The sequence below is a fragment of the Alosa pseudoharengus genome, unplaced genomic scaffold (assembly GCF_046254945.1).
Source record: "Alosa pseudoharengus isolate Yale_2024_CS ecotype anadromous, Long Island Sound unplaced genomic scaffold, YU_APseudo_1.1 YU_APseudo_1.1_scf_18, whole genome shotgun sequence".
Taxonomy (NCBI): Eukaryota; Metazoa; Chordata; class Actinopteri; order Clupeiformes; family Clupeidae; genus Alosa; species Alosa pseudoharengus.
The window spans coordinates 14,590,386-14,615,513 of NW_027468650.1; the positions used below are offsets into that span (position 1 = coordinate 14,590,386).

The 25,128-nt window shown below is 43.7% G+C and overlaps 2 protein-coding genes across 4 annotated transcripts; both read right to left on the minus strand.

The window, feature by feature from the left end:
• Positions 1-1,444: 1,444 nt before the first annotated feature.
• slc22a17 (solute carrier family 22 member 17) lies at positions 1,445-14,274 on the minus strand. Of its 2 annotated transcripts, none has more exons than XM_076290310.1 (10): positions 13,786-14,274; positions 12,173-12,915; positions 9,843-9,946; positions 9,412-9,566; positions 8,376-8,541; positions 7,873-7,988; positions 6,454-6,559; positions 5,872-6,095; positions 5,308-5,419; positions 1,445-3,239 (listed from the first exon to the last, which is right to left on the minus strand). In XM_076290310.1, the coding sequence occupies exons 2-10, from the start codon at positions 12,644-12,646 to the stop codon at positions 2,963-2,965; spliced, it is 1,734 nt and encodes a 577-aa protein (XP_076146425.1). In that variant the 5' UTR covers positions 12,647-12,915; positions 13,786-14,274; the 3' UTR covers positions 1,445-2,962. The 2 variants fall into 2 exon arrangements, with proteins under 2 accessions (XP_076146425.1, XP_076146426.1); XM_076290311.1 differs by lacking the exon at positions 13,786-14,274 and adding an exon at positions 13,416-13,601.
• Positions 14,275-19,810: 5,536 nt separating this feature from the next.
• On the minus strand, positions 19,811-21,814 carry cebp1 (CCAAT/enhancer binding protein (C/EBP) 1). Of its 2 annotated transcripts, none has more exons than XM_076291261.1 (3): positions 21,763-21,814; positions 21,126-21,544; positions 19,811-20,705 (listed from the first exon to the last, which is right to left on the minus strand). In XM_076291261.1, exons 2-3 carry the CDS (start codon positions 21,435-21,437, stop codon positions 20,385-20,387), a joined length of 633 nt encoding a protein of 210 aa, XP_076147376.1. In that variant the 5' UTR covers positions 21,438-21,544; positions 21,763-21,814; the 3' UTR covers positions 19,811-20,384. The 2 variants fall into 2 exon arrangements, with proteins under 2 accessions (XP_076147376.1, XP_076147375.1); XM_076291260.1 differs by having other exon boundaries at positions 19,811-20,771.
• Positions 21,815-25,128: the final 3,314 nt, after the last annotated feature.

Sequence of the window (25,128 nt, forward strand, 5' to 3'; positions counted from 1 at the left end):
TGAATAGAAGTGTTTATGGATGAAAAGCTTCAAAAGTCTTCAATCTAAGTGATTGATCTGTGGGTTTCTCTGTTACCACTTTTTGCTGGTCCACTGACTCCATGAGGTCTATATTTCTTTCAGAACATAAATATAATCAGAAATGTTCATACTTACCATACACCTGCTTCCAATACCATGATAAACACTGTAGTTTCAGTGAATCCTAATTATAATACTGACTGTATTCCATCAGCGCTTCATTCTTGATAGACAAAAACGTATACTTGTGCATGGTGATTGTCGATTTCTATTTTTAAAAAAGGCAGCTTATTGTTACTGCTTGATAAATGTTTGAGGGCAGTTATGCAAAGGTGTCATTTGTTGTTTGGGTGTTTACAGTGAAAACATTACTTCTCTGCCTCTTCATTTGTTGATTTACTTACATTTCTGAGTCTGATTTTAATAATGTAACAAAATACCTGTGTAGAACTAAGAATATTAAGTTTTCAGTCACATCTTGCAAATTATTTGCTTCTTTGATCTATAACTGGCAGCATTGTGAATAACAAAAACAGTACCTCTAATCCCAGATGGAGCTGTTTCAAGTGGTGAGGAGCTTGGAGTGGACAACAGGCTATCTGCATGTTTATTGTGTCAGACTGACAGAACCTATGCAAAGTCAATTATGAATGGCAACCGTGGGCTTGAAATACAAAACTGTTAGTCCCTATGAGAGGAAATAGTGCCTCACTAAATTTGTAATCGGCATCTGCTTTCTTTTAGCTATGCAAATCATATAGAATTGCCCGTGTGTGAAATGTGCTAAATACACTGGCCTTGCCTATATGTGACCAATGTTAGGGGGGCGGTGGTGGTGTAGTGGTTAAGGAGCTGTGCTGACGTGCAATAGCCTGAAAGTTGTGGGTTCAATTCCTGATTTCCAGCACTGTGCCTTTGAGAATGGCACCTAACCCCAAGTTGCTCCAGGGACAATGTAATCCCTTATAATATAGTTGACATATGTAAGTCACTTTGGACAACAGTGTCTGCTAAATTAATAAATGTAAAATGTTAGGGAACTCAACTACATGGGAGCGATTAGGCCCAGGTTCTGACACTAAGAACGGCTTCTGAGATAAGCCTGCTCGAAAGCGGATAGAAACATCAGGTTCACCCATTTAATTGGCATAGAAGGCTGTAGCCCAATCACAAAGCATTTCAAGCATCCTGTCCCGAGAGTAGACATTGGGCTGGTTTCTTGCACATGGATTACGACTACTAGTCTAAAAGAGAACTACAACTGAAAGAGTAGGCTTAATCAATGTATGGGAAACCATCTCATTATGCCATCACTTATTTCTGCTACCAAAGTTTCATAGGACATTCATATTAGGGCTGATAACACAGAGACAATGTATCTGAGATTAACACATTTTATCTCATTTGGACTGAAAATTGAACATTTCCATAGGCCAGGGTGTTTATTATTACATATTAAATAATACATATAGCCATAAATTGTAGTTCATCCCATTTTCTCAGAAACTGCATACAAGATGATTTTTGTCACAAACATTTGATTTTGTCAACATGTTTATTTTCAGTTAAATCTAACTAGAGTTACCAACACAATCTTAGCATTGTTATTACATGATATTAAGCAATCACTGTCATACATCTTAATTCTATGGTCAAGTCATTTATTGTTAATATTATAATTCTATATTATTGTCAACCATTCAGAAATATAACAATATGTTTATTGTTAAGAAACTAATATTATTTAGGTTTGTGATAAGAGAGGCCTCAGAATGGTTCTGCACCCTTTTTCTCCTAGTCATGATTCTTGGTCCAGAACTCCAGCCACGTCTTCCAGCCCACAACTAAAGCAAACCATCCGTTGGATGGTTTGAATGATTCAAGTTTGATGGTCCTAACATAGGGACTAAAATAACTGAAGCAGATGTGCACATTTCCAAAACCCAAGAACTAGCTTATTTTTTCCTTTAATTAGTTTTCAAGCTCTGTAAAGGTATTCTGCATATTCAGACTCTTATTTAGATACAGTCACCTAAATATTTTAGTGTTTTGATATTTTAATTATTTCTCACATTATATATGCGAGTTACATTTGCGTACTTTGAATTTTAAAACACATTCAATTCCACCTAGAGCAATATCATAATTGTTGAAGTCAACTTTTGGCAACTCACTTTTGTTGAACTATCCATGACTTGACCTCAGCACTGATTAGGACATTTAATGTCCTAACTAAAGATTTCTCCTCCAGATATTTCTACTATTAAGTCAGCTTCTCAGTTGGCGAGAAAAGGGCTCCCCCTACAGTCAAAAGTGAGAACAACTAAAATCTGAAAGAGGTCTGAAAATAGGTTAAGATAATACTATTTACAAAATAGCCGTGATGTTTGGTCAGCCCTTGCGTGTGTGGAGGATAGTCTGGAGCTGTTGTCGTCAATGTGGACACGCCATCAGAAAGACATTTGAGGACCCTGACAAAGTGGCTATTGCATGGGTTCCCCCCGACTGACGGCTTCCAGAATGAGTGCTCTGTGCGCCATTATCCATGGAGTGAAACACGCCGCGCATCACTGAGTGTTGGTCACTCTCCGCACAGCTCTGACAACCCTCCTCTAGTGTCCAGGTCGAGCCGAGCCAGCGTCAGTAAAGACTTCTCCTGGTCCGTCAGAAATGACCATGTGATGTTAGGGGTGCTTATAGACAGTGTGTGGTGGACACATGCTCTGCTTCTCTACCTAACCCTCTGACCCTCAGGCGATCTCTGACCTGTCTCAGAGCCCGGCCACATCCCCTCACAGAAGCATGGAGGCGGGTGGACGACTCTCTGTGATTGGTGGAGGAGGCCGCGTGCTTGGGTGGGTGGGTGAGTGGGTGAGTGAGGGTGCACCGTGTTGAGTAGGGATAGAGGGATGGTGGGGTGGGGGGGGGTAGTGATGGTCATCTAGGTCTCTGGGTTGGGGGTGGCCAGTAAGGGCACGTTGTCTCTTCTCCTCCGGCCCAGAGGGGGGCGCCGGTACTGCTCGCCGTCAGCCAGCGTCTGGGGCAGCGGCTTCCTCTTGCTCTCGGGCAGCAGCAGGATGGACAGCACGGCCAGCAGCGCCAGGGACGAGTAGACCACGTGGTGCAGGAAGTAGCCGTAGTGATTGCGCAGGTCCATGAGCGGCGAGCTGAGGCGCCCCACGCAGCCAAGGGCCAGCACTGCGCCCACACCCACGCCCCTGCAGGACACAACAACACAGGCAACCTTACCAGAGGACTGTACTAAGACGCAAGGTAACCTGGGTAACTTTGGGAACAACCACTGTTCTCTAAAAGAACACTGCACTGAGCCACTTTTGTATATGAAGTGCCGTGTAGTTTGGAGATCAGCGGTTATTTCTGGATAAGGCACAGTAACGGTTGCTTCATAGTATAGGTTTCAGAGATGTTCTAAAAGGGGGACATAGCAATCTTAGCTGTTTTCCCACAGACAAAAACATAACAACTAACCAGTTGAGGCTGGTGTCCAGTTTATCACTCTGAGGCCACGAGTTGGGCGGCGATGTATCACCCACGAATATGGTAGAGCATGAGCCAGGTTGAGTTGATTAATAAAAGATTTAGTTAAATCTGACCAATAGTAGTGTTGAGCAATGCCTTTAAATGGAATGTGTCAGGCGGGATTACATTAGCCTTTAAAATCTCCATATTACGCATCTGAATAGTTTTTCAAGGAATAATAGGCCTAGCCTCTGCTCTTTACAATTAATGTGCTCTTTTCAGACCTGTTTTAAATACTGTATAACATCCGACCAGGCAGTTATTTTGTTAATCTATGTAGTACACTAATACGACTTTGAGCAAAATTGACTATGGTGGTTTATGTATGCGTTGCCTGAGGCAATAATCTCAGTCCTCTGACATTACCAAACATTCCCCAAACTATAGCTTAGCTGAAACTACTCATTGACTTACAGGAGGCATATTAGATGGGGTAAAACTAGTTGTTTTCAAAAAACTACCACAAATTATATCATTGCATTATTCTAAAATACAACATGAGATGGATAACCTCTGGGCTGCATACCAAACATATGATACCATTCTACTACTAGCAATTCATTGGTGTGTAGAGATTAGATATACTGTATCTTGAAAAGACACCATGGACATTTCAACTGTACAATATTTGGTTACACTTTACTTTACAGTGTCGACATAAGAGTGACATGACACGGTCATGAACGTGTCATAAACAAGTCATAATCGTTTATGACATAACGCTTCTGTTATTAAGTGACATTCGGTTTTTGTCATAACAAATTAGAGTTAGGATTAGGGTTAGGGTGAGGTTTAGAGTTAGGGTTAGGGCCAGGGTTGGGGTTAGGCTTAGGGTTAGAGGTTAGGATTAGGGTTAGGGTTAGGTTTCATGTGTCATGAGTCATGACAGTGTCATGTCACTCTTATGTCGATACTGTCAAGTAAAGTGTTACCCAATATTTACTGTAATTGTATGACTCATTTAATGTAACTAGATGTACCGTATAGCAGTTCATCATATGACGATGCTGCATGACTTGTACTATCTGAGGAAAATAAGTCACACTACACCAGCTTCTCTCCATCAACTACTCTAACATGCTCTTCCCTTGGTTGCTCTGTGATTGTTGAAACTCAGTTTTTTGCTTAGGTATCCACCTTATTCCTTAAACTGGAAATCATCTTTTCATCTTCCGTCCATTCTGTTTACATTATAACTTAGTGCAGTCTCAGTCTTTGCTTTTACATGGCTTAGGATACATCAAACAATTCTACTGCCACATTAAAATCAATACCTCACAGTTTTGGCCGGAAATAGAAAACCGTATTTCTGAATACTGAGGTGTCATGGTGATGCCCATTGTTGGCTGGAGAATATCATGGATACATGTCAATTTCCCAAAATGGTCAAAAAGCCATAAGCGTTCTAAAGCCACACTCATTATCCTCATAAGGTCAGCAACTTGTGTGCATCCAAGAAAAGTCCGCAACAACAGTGTGTGTGTGTGTGTGTGTGTGATGTGTGTGTACATGAGTACATGTGTACTTGTGTGTTTGTGTGCACTTGAGTGTGTGTAAACTTGAGTGACTTATATGAGAACAGTTCTGGGTAAAAATCAGTAAGCTTCCTTTAGTCCATCCTATTGGTTAAGTTATTTTCTTATATATAGCATATTCACAGTAAAATTAATGGTGGTGTTGTTAAATGTATTCCATTCATTTTAAGTCTGATTAAAATGTTTGTGAGTTAAGGTGAGGTGTACACACCTGATGACGGTGGGCATGATCTCAGCCGTGAAGAAGATGCAGAGGTGAGCTGCCGCCTGAGAGGAGAACAGACCCATCACAGAGAACACGGTGATGGCCGACTCGGACAGATCTGCAGGGCAACAAAGGAAGAACTGTCACAGCTGAACTAACACACACACACACTCACACACACACACACACACACACACTCTCACACACACACACACATTCACACACACAGAGCCAAGGAAGGCCTCAGTTGCCTTTGTAGTGCAGTACCTAAATTATTCCACCAGGTGGAAGTATATGTCAACAAGAGAGCTCTCAACAGAAGATGGTATCATATTTCACTGTCTCTTAGACTCATGCTTTTCTAACTTTGAGTATAGCCTATTTAATTCATTTATGGTTGTTTATCTGGTTAGCACTGGAATTGATAACCTTTTTTTGCTGAACCAAACAGTCCTCACCAACATTGTAGTGGGGCAAAATAAAGTACCTTATCTTCTCTTATCTTATCTAGCATTGTCTTGGATTGGTTCGGGTTACAGCAAAGTGCTTATCGTGACCGCACACACTTACACTCCATCAGCCCCAGTAAGATGAGAGAGGCCAGCCCAGTCAGCGTCATGGCCAGGAGCAAAATTCCACGTCGGCCGCACCTGTTGACTGTTGCCCATAGCAACAGCCAAGCGCCGCCCCCAGCGCACACGGAGAGCAGGTAGGTCCAGTAGAAACTGGGAGTGGTGCCTCTGACGTCGCCACGGAAGGAACTGTAGCAGTGGCTGATTCCATGGGAGATAAAGCTGAAAGGAGAGACAGGAAACAAACAAACACAGACACACCCACATAAACACACATGAACAAAAATACACACACACACACACACAAACACATAGATTTATTTTCCACCATCATGTACTGAAACTCTGACTAAGCAAACTAAAGGACACACTTTTGACCACCTCAGCAAGAGTTTTGGCTTATTATTAGAAAACTGAACTGAAACAACTGACAAGTATATTTTGACCAGCTACCACTGAAAATCCTGATGAGAGCATCAGGCTTCCCCAAGCTCCTCTACGGATGGCACGTGAATGGCCCAGACAGGGCTCTGCACTCTGTGCTCCCAGCAAGCTGCTGCCGGACTCTGGCATGACTTACGAGGTGAAGCCCAGCACGCAGATGTTTTTCCAGATGTTCCTGCTGTGCAGAAGCTCGTGGAAGGACAAGTGGGGGCGCGTGGACGAGGGCGGCTCCGACTCCAGCTCTGTGTGGGGAAGAACACCACCGCAATGACATGGCAGCCCATAATTACAGCCTGCCTGCCCACCTGCCCTCCCACCCCCTCAAAGGCCAAGCACTGGATCCCAAGCAGTAGAGCACGGCAACACACACTGCACAAGAACGGTATATGGACACAAACCTTTCCTAAAAGACTACAAGGGTCATCTACGAAGGAGGGTATTGACCATTTTAAAAAGGCTTCAAGCAGCACTAAACCACATTTGCTCTCGGGGTCCCCCTAAAGGTTTAGAAGTGCAATAATAAACTTTTTTTTTTTGTTGAAGTTGTGCAACAAAGTATGAACATAACTCTGATATAATATAGAAGGAATGCACCGACAGCAGTCTGTAGAAAAAGATCTCTGAATTCCTGTAGCATCCCACCAGAGGTGTTAAAGTCCGGCTTCAGAAAGTACATTTTTGTTTGAACCATTCACTTAATCAGCTGATTCTAATTAGCAAAACTCTTAAGCCTGTGGGGTATACTACGAATTTCGGTTAGTGGGTTAGCGAGGTATGTTGCGCTCAAAGCCAGGGTAGGCTGTGACACGAAAGTGAATCTGTTTTAGCGTCGCTATATCACCATGGTATCTTATGCTCGCAACTAAACCTGGTCAGGAGGAGGTTATGTGCTAAGTTATACTGTAGCTCAAATCGTGTAATCTACCGCCCACTGACCAATCAATTGTCTTGAAAAACGTTGAAAAAAAGTTCTCACGTGTACTATTCTATCGCTCATAAATGCGGAAGTATTTAATATAATATTAATATAATATTAATATAGGCGGTCTTGACCGTCTCCAAGTTTCACGATTGGCCTACATCATCCCAACGCCGAGAACGCGCACAGATCTGAGCTGAAAGCCTAGTTTGACAAATATATCACATAACTGCTATCGTAGTATCACTTAACGTATACCCCTGAGTCAAGGCTTTGTGAAGCCTCGATATGTCTACAAAGCCTAGATATGTCTAACGTGCTTCGTAGTATACCCCACAGGTAAGATCAGCTAATTAGTGGAATCACATAAGCACACAGGTAGAACCAATACATGGCAGGACTTCTACTTTCTGAAGCCGGACTTTTACATCTCTGTATCCCACTTGTGAGTGAGTAAGATACTGTTCTTATCATAGCAGTGGACACAGCCCTATGTGTGTGTGTGTGTGTGTGTGTGTGTGTGTGTGTGTGTGTGTGTGTGTGTGTGTGTGTGTGTGTGTGTGTGTGTGTGTGTGTGTGTGTGTGTGTGTGTGTGTGTATGTATGTGTGTGTGTGTGTGTGTGTGTGTCTACTGACCTGTGAAGCTCTCATCATCCCGGTCTCTTTCTCTCCTGTCGCTAAAGGAGTTCATATCTCCAGACCTCTCGGACAGCAGCAGCCAGCGTGGCGACTCCGGGAACACCCTGGGAATACTGCCAAAAAACACAAACAAAACAACACAAACAAACAAACAGACAAACAAATAGACACAAATGAGGTTATTCCCACAGACATGCTTGGCTGTACACACATCACATCGACATACTGTAAGAGGTTTCCGTGACGATGACAACATAGAATATGTGCCTCTGAATGAGCACTAATGTACACTGGCTGGTGCTCATAACTGAATGGCACTGAGGGGCCTCTAGGATCAATGCGCCATATAGACAGAGGAACGGACGTCATGGTCCATTATCCCCCCTTGAGCAGTTAGCGCAGTTGCGTCTGAGTGTGTCTGTGTGTGTGTGTCTGTGTGTGTGTGTGTGTGTGTGTGTGTGTGTGTGTGTGTGTCCATCCCCCGCTCCATTCTCACTCACCCGTAACAGAGGAACAAGGTCAGAGGTGCTGCTCCCGTGCCCAGCAGACCCCTCCACGACTGGCACCCCAGGGCCACACCCAGCAGGAGCAGCTCCCCGGCCACAGTCGTCAGCCCTGCTACCACGGTGACCAGGAGTCGCAGTGAAGGGTCACAGAGTTCCAGACCTGTCCATCACACAAGAGGCCAAACTATGAGGGATTATGGAGGCAAACTTCTAACATACGGAACATTTAAAAAGGGATTATCTAACAAAGACCAGCAGGAGTTATGGTGCAGGTATCAACAGGGAGGTCGGATTAATTCTCCCCTAAGACCTAGAAGTACTCACAACAAAAGAAACATACACAGCAACAAAAGCACCAGCAGGGAGAACACACAATCTATTTTCCATTACGCCTCCACTAGCGTCAACACCGTCACACCCACACACTTTCCAGCCCCAACCAAACCTCAGTCTTAGAAGGAGTTTCCGTCAGCATGGCAGTCCACATTTTTCAGGAAGCAGGAATTACAGTTTCATACAGGCCACTGACAGGGCTGAAGTTCTCAAAGGACAACAGGCCCGAAGCTACAAATCTGTTGGCATTCTGACTCTGTGGTATTAAGACTTACTTTACTGCAGTGTTACAAAGTGGCTTCACATACACACTGCATATAAAAGTGCACGTATTCATGTATGTCAGTGGAACACATGTCTATATGAGCCTGATTGTTTCCCCATGTCTCCCCATGACATGTGACATAAAGAATGAGCTAGATCCCAGAGCTGTGTTCAAAAGTGTTAATATTTTATACTGATGTGAATATAATTCATGTCCTTCTGGCTAGAGTAAACCCAACATGTGTGTGTGTGTGTGTGTTCCTAATGACTCATGTGTGGTGTTGAGCATGAGGTAAACTCCAGTGCTGTGTTTAAGAATGTTAACATTTTTATTGATATGAATATACTGTAGCACACTTCTATATGGCCATGAACGAATGTCTCTATATCCATGTGTGTGTATGTGAGACGGTGTGTGTTCCTTCTGACTCACGTATGACGTAGAGAGTGAGGTAGACTCCGGCGCTGGCACTGGCGAGGCAGAAGCGGGTGGCGATGAAGGTGGGGGGGGAGGGGGAGACACACACCAGCACGCCAAATACCACCGAGAGGGTCAAGGAAGCCAGGAGGGCTTTCACCCGACCCAGGCTGGTGGGTGGGAGGAAGAGGAAGAGGAAGCACATTTACGACATGAGCTTGTTTTACTGCACACACAAACACACACACACACACACACACACACACACACCCAATGGGCCTTGGCAGAAACAATAGACAATAAAAAATAATGTCATACAGTTGTTAATAGCACAGTAAGAAGCATGCCACGAAAAGCCAGAATTTGATTTTGATTTGAGCCTGCTCCCTCTACTTCAACTCCCATCTCTTATGCATGTCTGTCTGCCATGTTGTTGTTGTTCTCACCGGTCCGCAGCGAATCCGAGGCCCAGGAAGCCGGTCAGTGCTCCAAGAATGAAGCAGACTTCCTCCAGGGGAACGAGCCAGTACTGACCGCACACCAGGTCCCACTGGAGCCGAGGGGAAGAGAGAGGGGGGTGAGTTGGGAATGGAGGCAGGAAACCAGAGACAGGAGATGGGCTAAGCGGGACAGAGGTCAGCAATAGGAAACAATACAGCCGATTATACCCCATACCAACAACATTTAGACACTTTCTCACACACACACACACACACACACACACACATATATATAGTGCATTAGGTGAGCCCCAGCAGATCTCTGTGAGGTAACAGTTTGCTGAGTGCTGTGTGAATGGCAGCACTGAGAGCAGAGTGGTGTGTGGAGTAGGAGATGCTAACAGTGGGCGAGGGACGAGGACCGGTGCCAGGTTACCAGTGAACGCCTGTCACATATCATCCGTCAAGCCCGCTCCCGTGACTCGCCCCTCAGCAGAGCAGGGCATTTCAGCCCTCTGGGCCAGCCGGGATGCCAACAGGAGGACAGCTCCACACAGGAACACCACAGGGCACAGGGTACAGGGCACAGGGTACAGGGTACAGGGTACAGGACAAAAGGGACCGCAGGACTGATTAGACCAGTTTGGGCACTCGTGACTGATGTCTGTGGACACATTTAGCATGTTTTCCCCACCTTGGTGAAATGCTTTCCTTACTCAAGGAAAGGTTTCACATAAAACCCTAAAACAATGTCTGTAAGGCTACCACAGTGACTCTGCGTTGCAACACCAGCTCAATCACAGCACATTGATTACAGTGACTTCCTACTTCTTAGATTACAGCACAGATAGCTGATTGGACACAGTCAACTCTTGTGTTATTGTCTTCCTCTACATCAGCCCTCCTACAGCACACACGCCTCCTTTCCTTCCATGAGTATTATTATACGTATAGCTTAATAAATATGGTGGGGAATTACAAGGAGGAACACCAATGGTCAGAGAACAATAAGCGAAATCATAGGCATACAATATTTATAGTCAGCGTTATGAAACCCAAAACTTACTCTATAAGTTCAGTGAAAATTGTAAATGTGGCTGTAAAAGTGGCTTTGGAAAAAGTAATGAATAATTCCCTCATATTTATTTATCTTTCACCACATACTATACCATACTATATGTAAACGACACTGGTTGAATTGACAAGAAGTAGCCTAATAAATGTATATATACAAGTAAGTATACTCTTTTGATCCCGTGAGGGAAATTTGGTCTCTGCATTTATCCCAATCCGTGAATTAGTGAAACACACTCAGCACACAGTGAGGTGAAGCACACACTAATTCCGGCGCAGTGAGCTGGCTGCTACAACAGCGGCGCTCGGGGAGCAGTGAGGGGTTAGGTGCCTTGCTCAAGGGCACTTCAGCCGTGGCCCACTGGTCGGGGCTCGAACCAGCAACCCTCCGGTTACAAGTCCAGAGTGCTAACCAGTAGGCCACGGCTGGCCCATGTAAGTATCTGGCTTTAAATGGCTTGTGCGAGTGATTGTATTTTCAGCTGTCGTGGCCTGACGGCCTGCCAGACGCACCACCCGCAAGTGCCACCCAGCCGCCAGCACCCTCCTCACACTACTGGCTAAAAACAAACAGTGCCCTGCCCTCAGCATGGCCAAAGAGAAGAGAGGGCAAAGCGCCGCTGCAGTCAGTAAATCTTGCCGTATGACGCCGGATGCCACCGGCATTTATGAGAGAACGTGATGTATTGCCTTTGTTGCTGAGGGAAGTTTCGGGCATATTTACACCCTTGAGTTTCAGCAATAAATTTGAAGCATTAATAAAAGGATCTTGTCTCATTACTTCACATCGAGCAGCCTCAGAGCTCCTAGCCTGCAGGCCCTTTCTGCGGTGGCAGACTGCACTGGTTGTGTGAAGGGAGAATCAAACTTGTTTGACCTTCTGGACTGGCACAGGGGTATACTGACGAATACTGAAGAATGTTTACCTGTAGAACTGCATGTCATCAGGCAGTGTAATAGAGGCCTCCACTTCTTGTTTGACAAGATCAGAAGACTGGAGACTACAGTGTAAACTGTGCGGTTTGCAAAATCAAGCTTTATTTTTCAGCAATCATGTTTACAGAGAGTGGAATTGGATATGTTGTGTATTTCTTATCTCCAGCCTAATGTTTACTCTCTCTTTGACACGAGGACGTGGAACGGGCTTCAGAACATTCCTGAGGCAGGAGCAAACAAACACTATTGCTCTGTGATTGTGTTGAGCTTGCATGTGTGTGTGTGTGTGTGTGTGTGTGTGTGTGTGTGTGTAGGTTTAGTCATACCTCTGTGACGATGTTGTTCCTCAGGCCCTCGGTGACGTTGTAGTCCCAGCCGGCGTCACAGTCCACCACACCGGCTTGGGTGCTGTTGACGAACAGGTACTGCTTGCACTGGGACAGCCCTCCGGTCTCGCCCGGCCTGTCGCCCTTCTCCCAGGGCAGGGAGGCATTGAGCACCTGGGGCGACGGGGAGGGCCCCGGGAGGCGGCAGTGGTGGGGGGACGCCAGCGTTAGCAACGGATCCGAGGACAGCAGGAAGGCCAGGAAGAGGTTGGGCAGGATGGACAGGAAGATGAGAAGCCGCTGCTTCTTGCGCCCCAGGGCCAGCACCATCACCTCGCCCGTGGGGGGCAGCGAGGGGGGCAGCGGGAGGCTGGAGGGGGCTGGGGACGAGGGGGTGGGGGGGGAGGAGGGGAGGGACGGAGGGGGTGGCGGGCATGGGGACGGGGAGTGCAGTGGCGATGAGGTTGACGCCATGGCTACGGAAGTGGGGCCAGAGGGAGAGGGAGAGAGAGAGAGAGAGAGAGAGAGAGAGAGAGAGAAAGGTCTGGCGTGTTTCAGAGTCCAGTAATCCCTTCTAAGGATGTCTCTCTTGCTCCAGCTCTCTCGCTTTTGATGGCTCTTTACAGAGCAAAGAGGGGGAAGGAGAGAAAGAAAGAGAGAGAGAGAGAAAGATAGACTTCAGTCTGTGTCTCTCCCTCTCTCTCTTCCTCTGTCTACCCTCAGAAGAGTCACAGGGAGAGGATCTGAGGAGATGCAAACAAACAAACAAAGTAAACATTTGGTAGGTGGCATCAATTGCATTAGCAAGCAGAAATATTAGACAACAGGTTTCACAATCTTCATCTCTTAAGCTTATTGGTGAATGAACTGTCATAAAAGGCAAAGCCATCACTGAAAGCCCACACTCAAAACAATCGCGGGTGTCCACAAGAGTATTCCCCAGAACCGTAACTGCTCTGAATCAATCCTCAAAGCATTCTATTGGCACTACTACTATAGACTACTGCTATTGAACACTAATGTATTGCTGTTAAAACTAGGTATTGTTTTTCGGGGCATCGTGTATGGATGCTGCAATCTCGTTACACTTGTGTAATGACAATAAAGATAGAACTATCTTCTGAAAGAATTTCAACTTCAACAAGGCAAGTGCTGCGTATAATGGAGACGTTATTGCTCTAACGTTAGAGTATATATGGTAGCCTCTATTAGACTCTAATAACATGCACAACCAGCACCGTACCGGAACATACTGTTGACGGAATTCCAGCGTTATATAAGAGGTGATCCTCAGAGGGGAAAAATACTGAGCGCCAATACGCTCAATGCACGGCGAACAGCACACGCAGGAGGCTAACCATGCTCCATGACAAGCAGGCACGGCGCAGACAGTTAGGACACAATGTAACATGTAGCCTCTGCGATCGTCCGGTAGATATGGGAGATATTGATGACGTATTCGCTCAACGACAGTGAACATAGCCACCACTACTACACCTGCACCAAAAACAATCCAAATTCAGACCCTATTTCATCATCTCCGCCCAATATAAAGCACCACCGCATTCACAAACACCAGAATGACACTCAACTTAAAACACAGGGGAACCTACCTTTTTCAGCAGTAGCCTACTCCACAGAGACACGTAAAGCATAAATATAAATCCTCTCTGAAACGTTTGTGGCAACGTAGCTTGTCTTTTAAGTTGCTTGAATTAATGATATAGTCCAGGGAGGATTAAGCTGGATATAGGGGGGAACAGACGAGGGTTACCCTATGGTTACCCTATGTTCCAGATGTCGTATTCCGCATTCACTTCTCACTCCTGCTTCTATGCGCATCCCGTCAGTCGGCTTTGTCCATTATATTCTTCGCCGGGCAGTTCTTTTGACATTCTGTCAAGTGAAAGTGCAGGTTGTTTTTAGCCCATGGAAATAGCCTAGCTAGAGTGTTCCAACGAGGTTAACACACAGCAATCTTACATTAGTTCAAGTTAAAACACCTTTCCGTATTCAGAGAGGTTAGTGCCAGACTTGGGCTGTTGCTGATGTCTCACGTTATTGCTCGACAAAACATTTACCTCTGCCGACGAAAAACGAATAATAAATAAATAAATTATAATTCAGCCTTCTCTTAAAGGGGAGGTCTTAGCCAAACTCATTGGGTAAACTCGAGTTTCAGCTAGGACACGAAGGGCATCGGAAGCGGCACTGAATGTTTCGGAAATAAGACCAGTGAACTCGTAAAGACTCGGAGACTTTCGGGGAGAAGGCTAGCGTCCGCAGCCACCTACGCTGCAGGTCTAGATTTCAGCCACATGATGGCGTCAAATATTAGTAGCTGTCAGGTGTGCGTTTTTAAACACACACACACACACACACACACACACACACACATTATGCAAATCCCCTCCTTGCCCACTAAAGCTAAGGCTACTATGCCATACTGCTGCTGCTGAAACAACTAGGCCTATTACACTACTAGGCTACTGCTACTACTAGGTTTCATCAAGTTTTTAGGCACAAAGATCAGCACGCAAATAACAAAGTCAGTTTAACTAAGCCTCTCCTCCAAATCCATAGACTAGGCAGATTAGCTTGATGGTTTCTTTCTTACTGACTACAACCATGTCTTACCTGTCTCATCTGTTGGCTATTGTCCATAGGGTCAATAGTATTTGAGTCTAATCAAAACCACTTGCTAAGCTTATTAGTGATGATTTGATTAACTAACGTCAAAGGGCAAAGTCATGTGACTTCTAGTTGTAGTCTGTTTATGAAATGAAAGGAGCAATTTCGTTTTTTTTTAAAAAAAAAAGGCAAAATAGTGTGATATTTTCACAGTTAGTAGGCTAGATTATTACTTTACACACACTGAAAAATATTGAGGCAAATTGTAGACCCTTCCATACAACTAAACACAGATGTTGAAGGTCTTGCTTAAGTGGATTTTTAAAATCATTTTTCTAGCCTATGTAATTTGCACTTTCAGAAAGAAGAGATGCTGTATATTTCAGTTTTATAGCTGATTGTCTTATTTTGTTTACAAGTTACAGATGGAGTCTGGGTACTTATTGTACTGTTTAGCCTATATCTTACACACTTCAGGCTGTTGTCGATAGCTCAGGGAAGAGACTGTATGACACTAGGTGGTACAGCCTGAGACATGTACAAAAAAAAAAATGCTTTCTGCATTTTTGTTTTGCTTTTCCCTCCATTGTACCCTAATTAGTGTATACTAATTTATACACAAGTACATACATACAAATACATACTGGTTTAATAATTTGTGCTGGTAGCCTACATTCCTCAGATCAGAACTTAAATCCCCAAAAGTGTTTGTAGCCTATCCTCCACATCAAGAACCCTGTCATAAGTCCAAACTCAGCCTCATATAACAGCAATGTTTCATTCTTCTGAATATTTTCCATCTTCATCATTTTACTAGCCCGGTTAAAAGGGTTTTTCCCAGGCTATTTTACTGCACAAGTGACTTACGCTGCCGTTCAAAAGTTTGGGGTCACTTAGAAATTTCCATTCTACTCCATTATAGACAACATACCAGCTGAGATCAGTTGCATTGATTTTTAATCAGGGTAGCAGTTTTCAGATTACATTATGTGACATAAGCTTATCAGTAATGATTTGATTAACTAATTCCTGCATCATAGAGACTGCCATTTTGGCCAGATAGGCCGTTCAACTACAGAACAGGAGAGGTGTCTCAAGAACACAGACGGATAATCAGTCGAGTTATTATGTTTATCTAAGAAAGGAATACGTGGATATTTGAGAAAAACGTATTTACTGACAGCAGTTCAACACACAGGACAAGTGCGACAGTAAAATAATGTCTAGCAAAGCCCATGTAAATCAGGTTTATAGGCCAATACTTGCGTGAATTAGTGAACACACAGTTCGACTGTGCGTACAAACGAGCGCGCTGTATTCACCCTTCATGTTGTCGTAAACAAAAAAAGGAGGCATCAGCCGTGACAGCAGCCGCATTATATTCTGCGTCATATCTCTTTCGAACTCTGCAAGCCCCCACCCCTCATTCGACAATCACACGGAGATTCTGTAATGTGCGTGTAGGCCTTTGTCGTTCACACATAGGTCAGTATAAGGTCCGCAGGTTAGCATCACATCTGAATCACCCGAAGGGTCGGACCTCCGTTTGACAAACCTCCCCATATAGGACTACCCCTACTCCGGAGGTTATGTCTGAAAATGGTTAGTGAGGTGAAGCACACACTAATCCCGGAGCAGCTGCCTTGCTACAATGGCGCTCGGGGAGCAGTGAGGGGTTAGGTGCCTTGCTCAAGGGCACTTAAGCCGTGGAAGTGGGCATGGGAGAGCGGTCTTCCACTTCCCCCATAAAAGTGCTTTTATTATTTAGATGACCTGATCCATGGGTTTAAATTTACACCATAGCGATTAGACTCAATCACTAATTGACCCCTATAGATGTAGCTACATCAGAAAATAATTTGCACATAGCAAAGACAAGGAAGCAATAAGATGAGTCAGTGAGAAATAAGATAAAGTTTATGCATTCATGTTGCACCACAAATATTTAATGTAGCATCTGTGTTTGAACTGATGTGAGTGTTTTTACTCATTACAAATTACTCTAATAGGAATAATAATAATAATAATAATAATAATAATAATAATAATAATAAATCCACTGCAATATCTGAAAGAGTCCATTACGACAGTCAGGGGTTGTGATTCTACATGCATATGCTGCCTGGTCACTCTGTGTTGAGCAAGAGCTCCAGGGAGCTGAAATGCTGTCTTACCTAACCTTGTGGGCAAAATTACAGTCCCCAGACCACAGATTGCCCCACTGAGATAGTAGGCTCCTCGGGCATTTCAACACACAGAAATTTGAGAACATACACATTTCAACACTCCACATCAGGCAAGGCTCAATTAATTGCTGTTACCGTCATCCTATTCTGTGTGTTTACCAGCACAATGGAAAAATGTACTCCGACTTAGGCTATAGTAGGACTACCTTTGGCCCCTCTCTCTCTCACTCACTCTCTCTCTCGGAGATATAACTTTAGCCTAATTCGAATTTGAGTAGTGGTGGAATATACTTGTTACCTACTGAAAATGAACCTATGATGCATGTATGTGTGTGTGTGTATCTGTTTGTCTGTCTGTCTGTGTTGGAGGTTGGGGGTCGGGACATATAAATGATTTGTAAACCATTTGTGTAAATTTTTCAGATCAGAACTTAAATCTCCAAAAGTGTTTGTATAGCCTCCATATCAAGAACCCTGTCATACAGTAAGTCCAAACTCAGCCTCCACATCATAACAGCAATGTTTCATTCTTCTGAACATTTTCCATCTCCATCATTTTACTGCACAAGTGACTTACGCTGCCGTTTAAAAGTTTGGGGTCACTTAGAAATTTCCATTCTACTCCATTATAGACAGAATACCAGCTGAAATCAGTTGGATTGTTTTTTTAATCAGGGTAGCATGCAGTTTACAGATTACATTGTGCTTGCATAATTGCAAAAGGGTTCTCCAATGTTTTCTCAGTTTAAAATGATTTCAACTTTTAAACTTTTCGACTTTTAAAATGATATCAAATTAGTAAACAATGGAACATTGGATGAATGGTTGCTGATAATCGGCAATGTATATTGCATTAAAGGTCAGCCATTTCTTTCTACAACAGTCATTTACAACATTAATGATGAAAACAATGACATTTCTAAGTGACTCCAAACTTTTGAACGGTAGTGTATTTAATGCAGCTATGCTTTTATCCTAATGTCTATTTATGCTGTTAATATCTTCTCCACCCAACTGAACTACTGCCCACCCACCTATGTATTGCCTTATGGGACTCTTGACTTATTTAGTACACTTCTGTCTCATGTGTCTAACTTATGGTGTGTGTGGTTGTTGTCTTGTGTGTATGTGTCAGGTGTCTGTGGGGCCAAAGATTAATAATTTCCATGTGATAAATTAATAGGAACAAAATTAATGGTGCAGTAAAAAAAACACACACTTGGACAAAGGGAAGACATCAAATGATATTGTATACTAACAACATGGCCAAGCATTTTGACTGTTTTTTTTTTTTTTTGGACTGAAATATTGACTTTACATTTTCATGACACTGACAAGTTATTTACTTCAGAGACAAGTTGCTTGCTTTTGCAGGAAATCTATGTATGTGTAGTACTATTTGTGCTAACTGTTCTTAGAAATAGACTCACTGTTTTAAAAATGCTGAATATGAATTCAAGAAATGTACCAAGGCAACGGGGAGAAAGTCAGATTTCTCTCTCCCTCTCTCTATCTTTCTCTCTCTCTCTCTCTCCCTATTCTTGTGTGCTATCAGTGTGGCACTGTGTCCTCGGTGAAAGCCACAGGAAGGCCATGCTCTCCTCTGCCTCTGCCTGATGCTATCTGCAGCCCTCTGTCCCCTGTGTGTGTTGAAATCATACTCGTCCCAGCCAGGGTGACATGACGCACCCTACACACTTTCCACTCTCACACACACACACACACAGACACATGCACACACCCCAGCTATCTACCTCAACTGACAGTCTGTGTGTGGGAATCGGGGGGCGGCGGTGTTTAAAAAGAGAGTGGGAGAGTTTTTAAAAATAATAATAACATTTCCATGTCCCTGTGGATGTGCATTTTTTTGGACCTTACTATGTGGGGATAAGAACTGACTGCTAGAGCTGTCATGTGGCAAACATAAAGGCATACAAATAAAGGATCCTGGTTAGCAGGCTAAAACTGCAGAGGTGATAATGGTGAGATGTGTCTGCAGAGATGTCCCTGAGGCACTGATGATTAATGCCAACCAACCACATGTGGAGCGGGGCAGACATGAAGACCCAGTGGGAGGATGTGTTGGTTGGAATGTGATAGTGAGCGAAAGAGGAAGTGTCTAACCAGTGAATGTTTTTCGGACATGGTCTGCGTCCAACTTACGTACTTCAGCAGTTAATGGCAAGCAAAAAAAATAAAAGTAATTTGAAATGACACCTCTGTACACAGTAAAAAAAAGATAACCAGGAAGTTGACGTCGGATGTTAACCAGATATGTTAGCATTGACTTTGTGCCTCTTTTTATCTTTAAACAGCTGTCTGTTAATATATAGTTTGTTTACATTTGTTGTTTGTCTTTGATCAAAGATCACTGCTCAAAACAATCTTGCACAATATGAAATATCAGAGTTTGCAGCTTCAAAGGCTTTAAAAACAAAACAAAAAAATCTTCTCAAAATGAAAAATTAATGACAATGAAAACTTTGGAGGTAGCAATGTTTTTTGCTTTTTTTTTAGCTTTAATGTTTTTTTTAGCTTTAAAACACCTGTTTTGTCCCATGTCTAATACTCTAGGTGCATTCAACTCACTACATCATATCTAAATAAAACATGTTTCATAGAATACATCCTAGTTTCCTAAGCAGCACTAACAGTTGAACAAACTAACAAACTGTTGTGTTCTGCCTGTGATTTAGGCTTAAGCATGGTGTACGGGAAGAAACAGTACTTCATGTAGGAATGGTGGTGTACTTTTTCATATTTCAGATACGCTAAATACCAAGCACTATAAAGCACAAACACCAGTACATAGGCTCGCTAATTAACATGAAACTTTTTTATTCACACATTCTAGTTTACATACAAATATTAATCAATGCATTTTACTGAACTATTTTTTTGAACGGATCGTCTTGTGAAAACTGCTGTAGGCCTACTGAGACCAACAGTAAGTTGCTTTTCTTCCACGGCCGCTAATGTCTAATAGTTTTGGAGAGTAACTACTGACCACAAAGAGCTCACTTTCGCAGTCAGAGGTCGTTTTTGGTTGTGTTGTTTATTGACTGTAAAAAGGTTTTTTGAAGGGGTTGTGTACTGTTTTGTGAGGTGGCTCGGCGGGCCTCAGGTACCCCACTGGTGTTCAGTCTCTGCTCTTGCCCAGTGCATGTGTGACTTGTGGAGGAGTTGACATGTCTTAGATTAGGCCTGCAGTCCCCGCACGAGACAGCAGCACCGTCCTGTCGTACAGGAAAGGTGGTAGCGTTAGGGACGCATGTGTTTGTGTGCGTGCGTGTGTGTGAGAGAGAGAGAAAGAGAGAGTGTGTGTGTGTGTGTGTGTGTGTGTGTGTGTGTCTGTCTGCGTGTGTGTTCTCGGGTCCTCGTGTGGTGGTGATGGGTCAGCAGCTCTCCTCCTCAGCTTTGGAGCGCAGTGGCCGCTGCGCCAGGAAGTGCCTGAGCGTGTCCAGCTCGTGGGTCAGCTGCTCAATGAGCAGCTGGAGCCGCTGGTTCTCCTGCTGCAGCTGCAGCGCCCTCTGCTGGGTCAGCTGGATGCGGCGCCGCGCCTTGTCCCGGCTCTTCCGCACGGCCACGTTGTTGCGCTCGCGACGCAGACGGTACTCCATGCTGTCCTTGTTCATGCCCTTCTTGGCCACCGGCTGACGATGATGAAGACCCGGGGGAGGGGGAGGAGGAGGAGGCAGGAGGAAGGAGGGGAAGTCCTGACAGAAAGACGCCAAACAGGGCAGCACATCGTCAGAGGAGACGGACGCTACACTGAGCCTCAGCTGAAGGAGCCAAAGCCAGAGGACAACAGCTAATGTTACAGCAGCAGTCTGAAGCAGAGCAGGACAGAGTCCAGCCAGACTCCTAGCACCTCATCATCTCTAACAGGTTCTAAGCTCTCAGTGGTTCTGGATGGTGGCCAAATTAAATAAATGCTGAATAAATGTAAAAATATAACTGATTACTTTAATGTGTTAAGACTCTAATGTGTTAAGTACTTATCCAGCTTATATCATGGGAACTCTTAAGTGACACATCTCTCTCTCTAACACAGATAAAACACACCCACCCACCACTTACATACTCACTCAGTACTAAACCCAAACGCGGCGGCATTGTTGTTGTTGTCAGCCTACCTGCTGTCCCATGTGGTTCTGTTGACTTTGGTGATCTCCCGTGCTGGTGGAGCAGGCGGGCGCTGCCATGTATGCCATGCCGGGCCCCTGGGCCCCCACAGGCTGGCAGTAGAGCCCCCCGGCCTCCTGGCTCATTTGGCTGTGGCTGGCCGAGGAGGGGACGCTCTCGGGGGTCACCCCCATGTGCCCCCCCATGGCCGTGGAGGGCCCGGCGTGGCTGAGGACGGAGTAGGAGAGGGAGCTGGGCGCCGTGTAGCCCCCCTGGATGACCGAGCACTGGGGCCCCGACAGGTGGGGCTGCTTCTGGTACATCCTGACACAGCCTGCTGGGGCTTGGGCTGGGGTTGGTTCTGCTGTCAGAAGGGAGGTCGTCAGCCGGCGCTACTGGACGGCGGATGGGTCAGCGGTGCCTGCGGAAGCTGCAGTCAGAATGCCACACCGAAGCTTAAATGACGATGCCTCCTCACGGCAATGTGTTTACACAGACTGATCTCAGTTCTCGACAGATAATATTTTCTTTAACAGTTTTCTCCAGAAGACTAAGTATTTATAAGCAACGTTGAGAGTGAGGGCAAGTTCTCTGTGTGGGCAGCAGGCCAGCCAGCGAGTGCTGCGTGAATGATGATGAATAACTTACCCTGGGTGTTCTTGGGCAGGTTCCTCTATCTGTCTGTCTCTCGCGCTCTCTTTCCACGTCTGAGCTCCAATGCCGTTATGAGCCAGGTACTCAACTGATCATGACACCATCACTTCCTCTGACACAACCTCCACCCCTCTCTCTTTCTCTTTTCACCCATCTCTTAGTTGTTGTTTTAATATACATTTATCAACATACTAAAGGGGGCTTCTGACTCAAATTCAGACCTCATTTGCACATGCACTTACACACACACACACACACACACTCAGAAAGTGAGAGACAGAGAGAGAGAGAGAGAGCACAACAGAGTTTTGGTTTAAGATCATACATCAGATAACTGTAATGTTCTCAAAAATGTCAATGTCGAATACACAGACGCCTGACACATGCATTAAAACTGTTCAGAAAGTGTAGATCATTTATCTCAATCATTCAAAACATGTTTATTATGGCCTACAGATGTAGCAGAGTCTTATTTTCCCTTATTAGCTGAGCTACCACACAAATCCATGTACAGTAAGCTCTCCAAACCCAGACGTCAATCTCTTACTGTAAGAAGATTGCCAGTGACATAAGCAGCTAGTTCCTTAGTTTATGGGATTACAGTTATATTATATGGGTACACATTTTAATAGTTGCTTTAACAAAATAACAAAAGAGGTACTACTGCATCAGGAATGGTCCCTAGATTAAATTTATATTATTTTACCAGAACATAAGGGTCTACCCTGCCCATAAGGTCCACTTTGAGGGAACATATCCTGAGAAAGACGAATATTTCATACTTTACTGAGCACAGGGACATGGGACCTAGTTCACATCAGATCCGCTAACGATGCAAGGGGCCTTCAGTTTTACACCATTTAAGTTTAAATCATAATAGCTGTTGGTATTGGAAATGCACATATGCCCATTAAAGTTCAATGAAATTGAATAATACAGTGCCTATAAAGTCTTCATATGTTAAAGTTGACTAAAAAGAGGAAAAAAACAATCATCTTTTGGAAATGGATCTTAATGCCTTAATTTAAAAAATGAGGAAGAATCTAACCTTTAAGGACACCAATTTTCTTTGTGCATGAATAATGTATCGTAAATAAATAAATGTTCTTCATTAAAATACAGGGTGCATAAGTATTCATACCCCTAAACCTATGTTTAATTCCCATAAAGGCAGGCAGATTTTTATTTTTAAAGGCCAGTTATTTCATGGATCCAGGGTACTATACACCCTGATAAAGTTCCCTTGGCTCTCTAGGTATGTTGAAGGGTATGTGATGATGTGGGGTTATTTTAATTCCAAAGGCCAATGGAACTTTATCAGGATGTATAGTACCCTGGATCCATGAAATAACTGGCCTTTAAAAATTAAAATCTGCCTGCTTCTATAGGAATTTAACATGGGGTATGTAAAAAAAGGCTATGTGAAATAACATAACAGGCTACTTGTTGATACAACCTCCTAACTTTATTTATTTGATCAAAATGTGCCTTAATGGCAGGCAAATTTTCAAATAAATAAAGAGTTAAGATATAGCAGCTGTTTTGTTTTTCTGTTGATTTAAGCTGATGGCAGAACCTATTTCACGAGAATACATTTAGCTAAAATCGTCAAATAATTTCCTCCGAAATCTGCAGATGGTGTTGACATACTGTATGTGTGTAACACAGGAGATAATGATTTGAAATATTCAAAATGTATAAAAACATTTTAGAGCTTATCTGACACAGTATTTCGCAAAGGTGAAATGAGCCAATAGGTCCTTCAGAGTGACAGCTGCCTTCAATGGTACCATGGTAATGTTATAATATGTTCAGGAAAAGGTGTCTTTTTTTAAACAAAATCCCCATGAATCGAGTTTTAAAAATGAAGGATTGAAGTCCTCTCCATGGACACACTGTTTTAGTAGTAGTAGGAAGTCATTAGGTGTCACAATGTTGACTAAGTAATGACAAATTGAAATTGAGGAAGATAATTGTATTAAATACATTGCTAATCCTTCATTTACAATAAGAAGTAAAATAATTATTACCTCTAATAGCAGTCACAATTTTTATTTGCTAGACATGTTTTGTCCCATTTCCCAGGAATCAGTGATAGGCTGATGTACCAACAAGGGGGGCGGGGTGATCTGATCAAGGCTTTTGCAAGAGGATATGGACCAGGGAAATTGCCAAATTATCAGTGAGTGGCAACACTTTTATGATGCTCTATCGACAAAACATGCCTTAATTAATGAGTGTAATCATTTGATAGAAGTCATAAATGTTCAGTGGAAACCTAACTGGCTAACACTTCCCTTGTTTCTGACAAGACAGCTGCATGGTTATTAGGGGTCGGTGTACAACAAGCACTGTCTATAAGGTTGCAATTAGGAGCTTTAACAGAAACTACAACCAACAAATGTAAAGCTTTGAGTTGGTGCTCTGAACTACATTCAAAAGGATTCTGACTTACTTTCCCTACAAGGCCACAGAGTTGAGCCAGTGTGCTGCACCAGTGTGTGCCCTGCCCCCTGGAGGCTGGCTGGTGTAACTGCATTGACTGAGAGGGCACTCGCTCAGATATGGCTGCATTGGGTAATAAAAACAGCCAGTGGGAAGCATGCAATCGGTGCCCTGAAAACAGTTAAGGGGGTGAGAAACTGCCCCTCAAGAGGAAGCTATTACACACAGAGCAGTTCGTTTTTTTCTGCCCTACCAGTCTGTCCTGGGTCAATTGATTGCAATGATTTAAAATAAACCTGACATGATTGAGCTGTTTCGAAACTTCAAGGCACGTTTTAACAAAATACCCATGAATAATTTTGTGTGTGTGTATGTGTGATCTTTTGAGCAAAATGGTCAGTGAGTATTAAAGTGCTTTTCAGACGGGAAATTGCAAAAACAGCTGTCATTGTATGTGACTGATGCCTAAGGCAGGGGTTCCCAAACTTTTCAACCCGCGACCCCCAAAATAACCGTGCCAGAGACTGGCGACCCCCACTATCCCTGGATGTGACTCAAAAAATAAAATAAAATGTGTGCACCGGCCATACGCACTAGGCTTATCCAAACACGGGCTTAACGACAACACAAAAGAACAGAGCAGCCTGTTATGATTTTACATATACAAAATTTGCTATATGATTAAAGCAGAATACCTTAGTCAAAAAATAATATCCATGTGACATGAGTGCACATTATTGCTGTTGTGCAAACTTAACTTTGAAACATTACTTCAATTTCCATTTTAACAGAAGAATATCTCAGTCAGGGTAATATCCACAAACTGTTGTAAACATAATGTACATTGTTGCTGCGCAAATGTACATTTTGGCAACTATGTTTTAGCGTTAATCTCATCTAATGAGATGGATGCGC